Source organism: Triturus cristatus, chromosome 4_2 (genome assembly GCF_964204655.1).
Source record: "Triturus cristatus chromosome 4_2, aTriCri1.1, whole genome shotgun sequence".
NCBI lineage: Eukaryota > Metazoa > Chordata > Amphibia > Caudata > Salamandridae > Triturus > Triturus cristatus.
In genome coordinates, this window is record NC_140586.1 from 731,769,008 (window position 1) to 731,782,245 (window position 13,238).

Consider the following 13,238-nt stretch of genomic DNA (forward strand, 5'->3'; position numbering starts at 1 on the left):
CTTTATCTCAGACCTTAGCATGAACCCAATTTCTGCCGTGTCCATGTTTTCCTTTTCCTCCAATTTCAGGGGCAAGCAGTCCTCCATTCTCCTCTGCTTCGGGCTGCATTCTGTTCCTCATCCAGACATTTAAGCAGGAGCGTGCGCTTCATGCCCAAATCTGAGTGTTCGTGCCACATTAAAGTCATAAAAAAGTAAGATATGGACTACAGAAGGGTAACTTGGACATTTTGTCTGGTGCTACAGCTGTAGCATCTTCAGCAGACAACTAATTTACAAATGAACCCAACACATTATCCTCTTCATAGAGTTATTACTAAACACCAAGTTAAATCATGCTGCTTTAGTGGTGGTGGCATGGTATAATTTATTTGTCCAATTATAGTTAAATACTGCTACACACTTCATGATCTCATCTAGGCAGAATCTTTCCTTGTACAAGAAAATATGTTAAATAAGTGAGAAAACAAATTTTGTTAGATAAATAAAAACAACAACAGAAATTAAACAAATATATAACTATACAAAAGTGTAATGTATTTTCTAATAATGATAGTGTTAAGCTGAATCCCAGAAGCCTCAACTAGTATATACTGTGTTTCACAAGGGCCAAGCAGTTGCCTTAGCATTTAGGCACACCTTACAATATTTAAGACGCACCCGGATTGGGTTAATTGGCCAAAGATGTGTGGGCAAGAAGATTCCTACTTGAGGAATACAATTTCTCAGTTCAGTTTAGATACACACCAGTATGACACTGTGTCTATCATTCTTATCTTATAAATCCATACTGATCTGTGCAATTTAACTTTGCTAGTCACACTCTGTAATTAGGAGGGCAGCAGTGGTCCCCTTGATTAAGCCAAGAAGACTATTTCCACTCTTATCACTGCAGGTCTCTTGTGGAACACAGTACAGTACACAACCCTTTATGCTACAAGTTCCAAATGAATAAGTCCACCCATTAAACATTCATTCCTCTGGAATCATTAATTTCAGTTAAAATGTCGATTTCAGAAAGTACATGGCTAGACTAGAGAATCAAATAATCTAGCAACTTGTAAACTAAGCCCTTTTTTTAGGAGAACTCAAGAAAATGTGCGTTTACGAAAAAGTTTAAAAGACGCCGACTTCTGACTCTCCAGTTACTATTCCACCACTTCATGGCTTTTTCTGATAACTCAACACACAGTAGCATAGATAAGTCTTTTGCTAGCCCAATTGTAAATATGCAAGGTATTTCTATTATCTAATGTCACAGACAGCAATATACCAACCTTTGAATAGCATGATATCAAAGCTCTTCAAAACATGGGAGGAAAGGCTTTACGGAATTTGGATGCCTGTTAGATTCTGAAGCCCCCACCTTTCTCAGCAGGAGTCTGGTTTCCACTCTTAGCAGTGAAATGAAATACATCCGTCCCACCATAACATCGACGGGAGGAATCCAATATCACCATCTTGGAGTGATCTTGAGAGTCAATGTTGTATTACAACTCAGACTAGCATTCAACAATGATGAATGAGCATGTGAAAACATATTTCTCAGGGAAAGAGGTCAAGATAAACAACAAAAAAAAAAAATCTGAAACATTAAAAAATAAATAAAAATGAATAGGTGGAAAATGGAATGCGATGTAATCGCAATCATTAAACATTTTTTTCCCCACAAGACATGCATAATTTCAAAATTACATACAGATCTTCCATGTCTGAGGCACAATGTTGTACAGGATTGACAGTGCCAACAAAAGTCTCCAGAAATGCGGGTAGTTTTCCTTACCATTATAAAAATAATAATAAAATTTATTCTGACAGCAACATGGTTGTCAATAATATATATATGTATATATTTACACAAAAATAACTGTCAATTTATAAGGAGCTGTTTCCTCTGGATCCTGTGAGAGATGTGTATCTAATCTGGCAACGAATCATGCACTCCCCCTACTTTATGTCTCTCACATGAATCTGACAGACATGTTCTATATGTTATGGCTAGGCATCCGTACCATGCAACATAATATGGATCTTCAAAGCAAATAGCAAATTGTCTTAGATGTCTTTGACTCATTAATCAGTCAAAGAAATGTAAACCGTACTACTTTACAAAGTATGCTGAATAACCACTGGATGTGTCAACAATTAAGATGAGGTTGCATTGTAGATCTCGATTGACCCTTCTGTGAACGTCTCTTTCACAACACTGCGTTCAGTTGTTCCACCATTAATCCGAGAAATATTTCAACCCGTTTAATCTTATAAAGTACATAGCTGTAATTAGGTCTTGCAATTCAGGTGCAGCAAGATTACCAAGAACGACTGTCAATCATCAGCTGTAGAGGAAAGATCCTTTTTTTAATTTTTAGAGGATAGAAGCTGCCCTGATCGTCTTTATTATTGACAATGCATAGAAGATTTAGAGTCATGGAACATCGGTCCTCAGACCTCCCACCTGCCCGAGCCCATTTAGTAGTGTTAACAAAAGCTTAAACTTCCAGTTTTAAAGTGCAAATGATTCAGATGCAATTGCAATGCAAAAGGTCCGAAAGAGAACGTGAAGTCCACTTATGAGATGTTTTCCAGGATATAAAATATAAGCTCCATGATGACTGGTCCCTCGTTCAATTGACATGCACCTCCATGAATCACTGGCACTAAGGCACTGTCAAGATCGTTCATGTACTGTGAAGGCAGGGGTTGCCCGTTACTTCCAGCTTGATATCCAACCTGCAACAAATACAAAAGTTAATGACATTGAGAGTTCCCAGAATAATATGCATTCATTACCTTCTAGGTTTCAATTTATTTACATATTTAACAAGTTTCATCAGACTGGTACAAAGAAGGCATAGTCCTAGCAAAATATGTCCATACAGCTTAAGGTTTGGACTGCCTTTTGCTCACAATATGGTACAGTCTCTATAGTGTAAAGACAAACATTAGTTCAATAGCAAAATATCTGGTAAACAGAAATGGAATATTTGAAGACGCACATGAGTAAACATTTCATATGATGCAAAACCATTTTCACAAGCTACCAAACTGCAGTTTCTTCAATACTATTTTTAATTTAACATTAAACACCCATCTCCAATTTGAAAATGCTACCATTAGCTTGCTGAATATATACAAGCACTAATTAACATACCCCTACAATCTCAGCTATGTTTCTCAGATTCTAATTTTGCTTGGCCAACGAGGAAACTAAGATTTAGTTAGACTATATTATATATAACCCAAGGGATCTTGACCCACAAAAATGTGATGTTGTCATATTTCAATATGTTTAAATGGTACATTAGTTCATAAGAATGCACAGATAGGAAAGAAATGGTAGACTTACACAAATTTACTCAATGACCAGAAATATCTCTATTGGAAATAAAAGAGAACAACTTTTGTAAGAGATAGCCCGATCACAGTGTTAAGATCATGCCATCCATGTAGATGAGTAGTTATAAGAGGTAACTCATATCCTCTAACGATTTAATCATTGTCTTTTGATGAGAGAGCTAATCTAAAGCTTTCAGGTTCTATTGAATGCTACTGAATAATCAGGGTGTCGGGCCTTTTAGCAATATGACTGGGGAAAAGACCAATGAAGTGACACCAAAAGAAATATGGCTACATTATACTCAACGCTATTAAAAAATGGGTACTCGCCTAACACAGTGACTGTATTGGGCTCCTATTAAAAGGAAGATATTGGAGACATTCCTTTTGTTGATGGTATAATGAACTAACAGCTAATTTAAAACATTTGGGGGTCAAATGTTCAGTCTTGGTATGTTTCTAGGAGGGTGTATTCCAAAAAACATAAACCTAACCTGATTTGAATTTAGTTATGTTTAACAGCATGTCTTTCAATAAGACCAAACAGTAAGATAAAAGACTGCATATCTAAATGCTTAGGGAGTGTAAAGAAACAGATTCTTTGTAGCTGGAAGAATACATTGAAAATACGCTCTTGTATGTTGAGCAATGCCCAAAGGCAGGAAAACAGCATTATGACTAGAAACAAGAAAAACTTACAGCATTAGGTATGACACGTTTTTAGGTGTAAATGCATTTTGATAGGTTGACCTTAAAATGTGAATGCTTACTCTCTTACCAGGTTCCCATTCAAACTAGGATTAATAATTAGCTATAATTGTCTTTTTCTTTACAGTACTCACTGTACCTATGAGGTTAATATTCTGACTAACTCTCAGGATATCAAATGTGGCGACACCTACCCGCTTACTTGGACTGATCATTCACTAATAAATTTTCAACTTACTAGCCCTATTAATTATATTTCTGTTGCATCCACTACTCCAGCCACTCGTCAATATAGACCAGTGGTTCCCAAACTGTGCGCCGCGGCACCCCGGTGCGCTGTTATGAGTAGCCAGGGGCGCCACGGCAAGTTGTGGGAAATTGCAGTCACAGCGCAACATACGGGGGAGAAATGCCACCTGCATAATCAGGTGACATGGTTTGGCCCAAGCACTGTCGCCATACGTGCGTGCGTACGTACGCGCTTTCACAGGCTTAGCATTATGCACATGCAGCTCTGATGCAGCTCTGAGTGTTTGATTCGTTAGTGCTGCCCGCCGTGCCTTGTGGGACCCTCTTCACATAGGACAGGTAAGTTCAGACCCTCTGGTTCTCCTCTCGTGTTATGGCCTACCCCTTCCCCTCCAGCCCCACACCCGAGCACGCACCTGGCGCAGTCACGTTCCTCCCTGGTGGGATGTGTAACTTCTCTGGCGGGTCCTGTGTTCGGCTGTAATAGCTGAGAGGGCAGCGTCTGGGAAAGTGTTCTCGCTCTCAACTTGGGAGTCGGGCTGTCTGGGTCTTTTCTTGTAGGGAGGAATGTCCAAATTGGACTCTACTGGCCTCAAGAGGTGCAAGGGGCAGGACCCAGGGTGGGTTATGTCAGTGGAATGATTCCCTAGGACTCCGAGACACGTCGCGCATATGGAATCCAGGCACCTTTGCTTATACCTGCTTGTCAGCTTCAAACAAAACAATGTTGCGTATTGACTTACTATTCCTTCCCGCCGCTGACCTCATTTACACGACCGGTTCACATATATTACCTAATGTCATACCAGAATACACTCCTGTGACTCTCCACCTCGATTTTTTGGGGACGCACTCCCGCGGTATTTGCCAACTCAGTGCCTCGTGTATAGCTGATAAACAATTCACGCAATATCTGGCCCAAGAGGTGAAAGCCTGCTTTGATCTAAACAAAGATACACTGAACTTCCGGGCACACTATGGAAATCTGGGAAGGCAACTGTGCAGGGCAATGCCATGTCCTAGTAGAGAAGAGAAGAAATCAAGAAGTAATGACAAACAACCGGCATGGAAATCAAGGTCTTACCCCTATAGTGGACTACCTGAAGCCCCAGACCGAGTCAGAGCGATGGCAGTTAGACATCAACAGGGTTTTCCTGTGAAAGCTCTCTCTCAAGGAGATGCCGAATGTTGGACGGCCTTGATGAGGAGAGTATATGAATGGAAGGATAAATCGAGCAAACTGCTAAGCTGGCTAGCCACAAGGGACACAGCCTCTTGGGGAGGGGGAGGGAGCAAGGCCATACCTAGTCAGGGAAGGTGCTACAATCGAGAGGGATGCCGTAGTGAGGTAGTCTGAGGCCTCCTCGCTGTTAGGGGTCCCTTGGAGAGTGGACTGTACCTCATTCCATGCAGGGGGATTTGACTGTTGGGGTGGCCACTGAGGACAGAATTGCCCTCTATGCAGACAATATCCTTTACTTTCTCCCACGACTCTCCCTCACAGGACCTCACTTGAGTCAGATGCTAACCCTTAATGGGAAGGTCTATGGACTTATGGTCAAATGGGCCAAATCCCTCCTGGCCCCTCGCAAAGGAGGCATACGATAGACTGACACTGGCAATCATTATTGCCTATCCTTATACTCAGCTTCCAATACCTGGAAATACATATAGCTCTAGAGCCTCACTTGGCTTTGAATATGAACTTAAGACCCTTTATGTTTAAGACGAGTACGGACCTTACCAGATGGGTCAAACTTCACTCAAAGTCCTGGGAAGAGTATCCCTCTTTAAAATTATGTTCTTGCCATGACTGCTCTACATCCTCCAAAACCTTCCCTTGCTCATTCCCCAAACTTAGTTCAAAGAACTGTTGGTGAAAATGTTTACCTTCCGTTGATGGAACCAGCCTTTCTGGCTGGCTTTCGGCAAATGTGTACAGTTACCATGTGATGGAGGCATGGCCGATGTCCACCTCTACTACAGGGCTGTGCAGATCTTGGTGGTAAATGACTGGTTAAGCCGGAAGTGGCACGACCCAGACTTCCGTCTGTAGGTGGCACTGCTGGACCAAGATGCTATTGTGGAGCTGTTCTATGGGAACCCCATACCACGCGCCCTTTGCCCTTTCGGAAATCACCAGGGTGGTCCTGCTTGCCTGTTGATCCATGCTGAGGAGGACCAGGTGGGATATTAGGATCATGCTTCAGATTCCCCAGTGGTGAGGTAACTGGCAGAGGCACACAGTGACCCTCAAGAGCTTTGAGAGGTAGGATCGTATTGGCATATCAAACTTGAGTGACCTTTGGAACGCAACACAAATAAAGTCCTTCTAAGTCTATCAAGAGCACTTTGACATGCAAAAGTCACAATTGTATTGCTACCTACAAGTATGTCATGCACTCTTCTTCCAGCGTAACTCCTTTGAAACGCTAACAGAGTATAGTCCACTCGAGGACAAAATCTTAGAATAAAAAGCTATTTTCTTTCAGCAGAGAGACGAAATGGTACAGAAAGGAAGCCTAAAAAAAGGATGAGTATTAATCAAAAGTTGTCTTTTTCTAACCTCATCAGGTCACTTTTATGTGTCTGACTAGTGTAACGAAAAAAAATGTTTACATTTTTCAGTCATATTGAAGTTTTTCATTTGTGCGCTGCAGAAATAGAAACCCTACAAAACATACTCGATTGGTGTCAAGTGTAACACGCAGGCCCAGTTTGGTCATTCCATCTTCCTTTAGCAGCTTGAGGTGTGGACAGAGTGCTAAACAGAAGGCCTTGGCAACGTTTTCAGTCAATCTGCTGTGATCAGCCGGGTCACTCAGACCATTCTGCTGGTCATCGTTCTCCAGAAAGAACACCTGAGGAAATAAAAGCAAACTAATATTGGCACTTCATACATGACAAACATTAATTGATATGTAGCAGAAAGGTTGAGTAAAGTTAAAAAAATAATAAAACTGGACATAAGAAAATGAATACCGAAGTCAAGAATTCTCTAGTAATTATACCAAGACAGCAATACCTTTTGATCGCTTGGAGACAGAGTTTTAGAAGTGTCCTGGGCTTAAGTAAACCTATCACATTTGAAGTTATTAATCAGTCAACTGAGTCAACATGAGGACCAGCTCTGTAGAGGGCCATTATGCCTTACTGCGATGTATTGCCTGCTGAGAGCACTTTATTGTAATACATACTTGGCATGAGCCTTCTTTATTCCCTTGACAGACAGCTGGAGAAGAACTTGAGGGATGATTGGAGCTCTGTTCTTACCCCTTACATTCTTAAGCAACTGAGCCAATTCCCTTACCTCTGTCCACCTAATGACTTTTCCATTTGCTTTGTATTCCGACCCATGAAAGATTTTAACACTGGTTATGGACTCCATCGATTTACCATCAATAGGACTTACAACTCTGTAGGCCGAAAAAGAGAAAAGAGATGCGAAATATTGTTGAGCTGATTTCACAAAATGGGCAAAACTTTCCTACATTTAAATATGTAAATCACATTACCAAAGATAACTTCATTGGTATGGCAAAGTATTCTTTCTTCCGAAACATTACACAACAAGACAACGCACAACCAAAAATAAATTCACATTGAAAACAAGCATCATTAAACTGAATCAGGACCCAACCTTTGCTTCCTTAAAGTGTATGATCTCACCACAGACATGTATGAGTGTGTGACTGTCAAATAACCAGGAAGCGAGCATCCCTTTCGGAGGGTCACTGTGTGACACAATTGCTGATGCTTGGGTTAAAGCCTGCAAGAATCATTACATATACTTTGTTGATTACAGCTTATTGTTATGATGCCTTAATTCATTTATCCAGCTACTCCAGGTCTGATTCTTCACCCAAAGTTCTTCAGAAAGATTTGGTTTAAAACTCTGCAGGCTTTTTATATTAAATACAATACGTTAATAATGACCTGAACATAAATATAAAATACAATATGGAAAAAACAAGAAGTCTTTGAAAAATAGTATCAAGCAAATGATAGAGTCACTCAAAATAAAATGTCTCCCTTCAGCTGTTATGTCAAGCATTAAACACCACAAAACACAGACCTAAAGGGAAGACTTCCAATAATTGCAGGTATAGTAGAGATCACATCTACAAGAGCTATTGGTGTACAACAACAAATCCAACAATTTATGCTATAGTTTTGAATGAAGAATTAACAAGAAAGCCACAAAAAACATGCTGTAAGGAAATAAATGTTAATAACCAGATTTCATAAAAGAGAAAACAAATCAAATACAAACTTAAACATTTATCTCCAGGCATCGATGAACGAACTGAGGTTCAGACCATGGGATAACTTTAGTCACTATGTTACTGCCGGGCGTGAACAGGTTTTCATATAGGATCAAAGCATTGTACTATTGCACCCCTGGCCACCACCAACGTGGAATTTTGTTGCATGCCTTTTTAGCCGTTTGGACTATGTCTAGTCCTTCCATGTCCTAGAATTTTGTTGTGAAACAATCATTTCATATTGTTGCTTGTTTTTATAAAAGTGTATTGTTCCTATATGTTTTCCTATGCGGTTGTTGGTATGAATGTGTGTCTTGTCTGAAGGAGCACCTTTGGGACCATTAACTACTGCTTGTATAGAAACTGTATTATTCTGATTTTTTGTCTCATTATATACCTTTTTGATTTAGTCTGTGTAATCTCCCTCTATATGTACTGAAAATTAATTCCTTATCTATTATAATCACTATTACAAAATAAATAAAAAAATATATTTTCTCTAAAACTCGCTTATCTCTCTATATCTTATTTGTTTGTTCTCTTGACTCTGAACTGGTTTGCCTCTTGGTTGTTGTTTCTGAAGCATCAGGATCCTCTTTAGGGCCTCCGTGTGATTTATCCGTGGCAGGTACTCTTTTTTCCTTTTGAACTCTCATGGGATAACTTTAGTCACTATGTTACTGCCGGGCGTGAACAGGTTTTCATATAGGATCAAAGCAAACACAAGGAGATGCTGGACGGAGCGCTGAAACTTTTCAGACACTCACCCCCAGTCACAGTTCTGGGATGAATCCATCATCGTTCTTTAGCTCACTTTGCCACCCAAGATTAGACCCAGCAATTTGCAAATCAGTCTTGACCCTGTGTCTCATGGGAACAGTCCAGCCGAACTGCAAAGCCAGGTCTTTTCCTGGACCAGAAACAAGCATCCTGGGACCGGTTTCGGGGCAACACCCCTCATCAGCCAGGCTAGCTTGAATCCAGTGGCAAAGTGAGCAAGGGACCCAGGTCTGGGCATACCCTGCCAACTTAGGGCGAACAAAGAAAACACAAGGAGATGATGGACGGAGCACTGGGAGAGTATGGGCGAGTCAGTGCTTACGAGCAGAGCTGCCTCAGATTCCTGAAAGACATGCTGCTGGCACTGGTAGGTTTGCACCTGGCTAGTGGAAATGTGGTCTTAGCCCCGATCTTGGGTTGCTGCCTAGGGAAGGTACCCCCTCAGAGAGGCAGACTACAGGGCTCCCACAGACTCTGCCAACTCCATGTTTTCCTTGGTCTTTTCTAACACCTCAACCACCTGGGGTCCAAAGAGATCATTAATGTTGAATGGGATGTTGAGGTGGTGTCGACTTGAAAACAGATATGTGAAGGCATGTGTGGCGGATGGCTGAATCTGCAGCATAGAGTGTGCAGTGATTATTCACTTTAAATGATTTTTCCTTCTGCAACTAGCTCCTCCGCTCTCTTTTTGTAGTCTCGGGGAGGTGCAAGAACACCAACTCCATCTTCTCCCAAAGAAATCTGGCATAGCTCAACAGCAAGCTGACTAAATTGGTGATAAGCCATTGGATGGCTTTATCAACTACCATGCGCTTTCCGGTGGCGTTGAACAGGAGTGAGTGTCCTGAACAGCTAGCACGAGGCTCGATTTCTTGCTCTGTTACCACCAGGGATTCTGGGAGAGGGGGAGACCATAAAATGGATATAAAGCAGGTTTTTGGGAAAAGCCTTTAACTTCTTCTCAAACCATTGGGTGACCACCTTCCCCCCCCCCCCCCCCCCCCCCCCGACAGGCTTTTTTGAAATTATCTGGAGGTGATTTCAACATGTCTGTGGGACTTGGCCCTTTTTCCAGAAATTTTTCGCTTTTCTGGGAAAATAAATGTGTAAATGGAAAGACTGAATGTGTGCAGACTGAGTTTCCCCATTTTAAAAATGTAATTTAAGATGGATGCCAAAGCTGTGTGGTTGCGCCGTTTGACTGAGCTGGGTTGACAGTCTAGGCATTATTTCCCAGCAGCCCCAGCTTTTGGAGGGAAGCCTGGCACCCAGGGTGCTCTACCCCTCCCCCTAGGCCAGTTAGAGCCAGTTTCCCCAGATGCTTCTAGAAGCTTCTGGGACTGTCTGGAAGGTGGGGTGAGGGGCGTCTAAAGGGCGGAGCTGGGCTGCCATGCAGTCAGTCAGAGGGTGGACCTGGGAGAGAGGGGACCTGCTGCCAGGGGTTACCGCCACATAGGCCTGTGTGCTGGGCCCTGAGCCTACCTACCCCCCCCCTACTGTCCACAGGGCGAGGGAAAGCTATAGTGGGGGCAACGCAAACCTGGAAAAGCCTTCGCAGGAGTTTAGGCGGTAGGATCAGTCAGGGACCTATGCCTCTGAAAGTGACAGGGCTTAGGTGCTGCCTTTCAAGTGAGTGAGGGATCCTGAACTACCCACTGATCTGGCCCGGCGAGGGGAGAATCCAGGGACGACAGGCAGAGACTAAATAGTCCGCCTTCAGCCACCAACGCAACTTCCCCCCCTCAAGAAACCCTCAACCAAGGGGCAGGAAAGAGAGAGCGCTATTTACAAGCCCCCCCCCTGGAAGGAGAGCGCTAGATTTGGTGAGCGCTACATCTGAAGGGACTGTATTCTGCTGGGGGCCGCTGTCTGTCCACTCCCCTGTGCTGTCGCCATATGGATGGTAAATCGACGCCAGCGGGAGCCCACCCCGCGTGATACCGGCCGTCGGCGCGAGTGAGAGCTGCCTCGGCACTTATTCACAACATCGGGAGCCTACCCCGTGTGTGTGCCACCACGCGGTGGGTGTAGTTAGACCACGGGAGCCTACCCCGTATTGGCGCTGAATTAAGAAACGGGAGCCTACCCCGTATTGCCCCAGCAAGAAGAAACTGACCAGAACTCACCGCCGTGGGCCGGGACCTCGCTGGTAGCGTGGCCGGGCGGAGAGAGCATTGCGTGTCCCAAGATCACCACCGCCGCCCGGGCCCACGGGAAGGAGAAGCACCCTGGCGAAGGAGGTCGCCGCAGCTCCGAGGTCCGGGGAGGGCCGCAGCGGCTTTCACGAGGGCGGTGCTAGGCCCTGGGAGTGTCGGCGGAGCGTTGCCAGGCGACCGGGGTGCCGGCCGCGTCATCGGCCGCACCTCGCCGGAAGCTGCGTCCTCATTGGTTCCCGAGCGAGGGCCGGAGCTGGTCCCGATCGTTACGGGAGGGGCTCCGCTGCCAGAGGGAGCCCCTCGATCAGCTACCCCGCCTACTGAATCGGCAGGAAGGAGACGCCGAAGGAAGTGCTGCCGCCCGGGGGTCTCTCCGCGCACTGAGGAGAGCCCCGTGTGCGCTGCCTGCCACCAGCGACGCCGAAGCCTGCCAGGGAAGTGCCGGTGAGTGGGGCCTTGGTCCGCGTTTGCTGGGGGAGGCATCGGGGCATAACCTCGGTGCTCGCCTTCCCCCCGGGGCCGCGTGGGGGCAGTCCCTGAGTTCCCCAGTCCTGGAGGGGGACTCCAACGGGACCGCCCGAGTTTGGATGTTTCTCAGCTGCCCCACTTGACAGCGGGCAGCTGCATCGGCCCCCAGAATCGATTTCAAGCACCTGGGGGGCAGGCTCCCCCACGAAGGGGCCTTTTTGAGGAGCGGGGGATTGGGATTGAGAGGGCGACGGGGCACATTGTCGGTGCCCGCCCCCCCCCCTTGCACCAGTGTGACTCTGGCTAACGCGGGACACGGGAAGAAGGGACCCGGGGAAATATTCCCCAAAGAAGGCTCCAAGCCAGAACCAGAGGTAGCGCTTGGTTCCCTGACATTGGGAAGCGCTGTAGGAGCTGGCAAAGTCTACTGCTCCAAGAGCTTGCTATGCGGAATGCCCAGTGAGGGCCATATATTAAGCGCCAGTTTGCCAGGTGTAGCACCATGCTATAGTGTCAGGTTCAAAGCGCTATGGTAAATGAGGGTTGTGCAGCGCTAATGATGTGCTATGTTCAGCGCTAGGCCCAATGGCTATGTTTAGGTGCCATGTGCTGAGCGCTATTGCCGTGCCATATTTGAAGTGCCGGGGTAGAGCTGTGATTGCTGGCCTAATGTTATGATAGGTGCAGCGCTAGGGTAAATGCCTGATTTAAAGTGCGATTCCATTGCCCCGTGCAGCGCTATGTTTAGTTGCCATGCCCTGTGCGCTAAGGCCTTGTTTTAACGCGCTATCGCCGTGAAAGGTGCAGCGCTATCTTTGAATGTCATGTGCTTAAGTGCTATGTTAATGGTTATGTCTAAATGCCAGGTTAATGTATTGATGCTCTGCCTAATCTAATTTCCTGCCTCAAGGGATGCCCGGGACGGTCATGTTTATTGTGATGCTGTGAGGTTTCCTTTACAGGTGTTCCGGCCTAATGTCTCACGTCATGCCCTGATGTATTTTATTGCAGGATTAATGTGGATGGATGGGAGCTTTATTCCTCACGTACAATTATTTTATCTGTAAATCGCAATGATTCCGGCAGGGGCCCGATTGGCCCTGCCCTGTACATAATTCCCCCCTGTAAATTGGAACCGGGCGCCAGTTGGCGCAGTGTAGAGATTTCCTGACACCTAGTGGTTTTGCCAATACAAAAGTTATTTCTACCTAAACTGGTGTAGTGTCTCTTTTTGTAGTGTGCCTTGTGTGTCGCATGTGTGTACTGCGTGGAT

General features: G+C 44.7%; 1 protein-coding gene across 1 annotated transcript in view; it reads right to left on the bottom strand.

The window, feature by feature from the left end:
- Window positions 1–347: 347 nt before the first annotated feature.
- ZFYVE9 (zinc finger FYVE-type containing 9) overlaps window positions 348–13,238 on the bottom strand; it is a 565,807-nt gene continuing 552,916 nt past the window's right edge. Inside the window, exons 17-19 of the mRNA XM_085602620.1 lie at window positions 7,604–7,709; window positions 6,978–7,154; window positions 348–2,730 (exon numbers count right to left, since the gene is read on the bottom strand). Of these exons, the coding sequence (XP_085458746.1) occupies window positions 2,569–2,730; window positions 6,978–7,154; window positions 7,604–7,709 (445 nt within the window). The 3' untranslated portion in view covers window positions 348–2,568. The remainder of the gene's footprint in view (window positions 2,731–6,977; window positions 7,155–7,603; window positions 7,710–13,238) is intronic.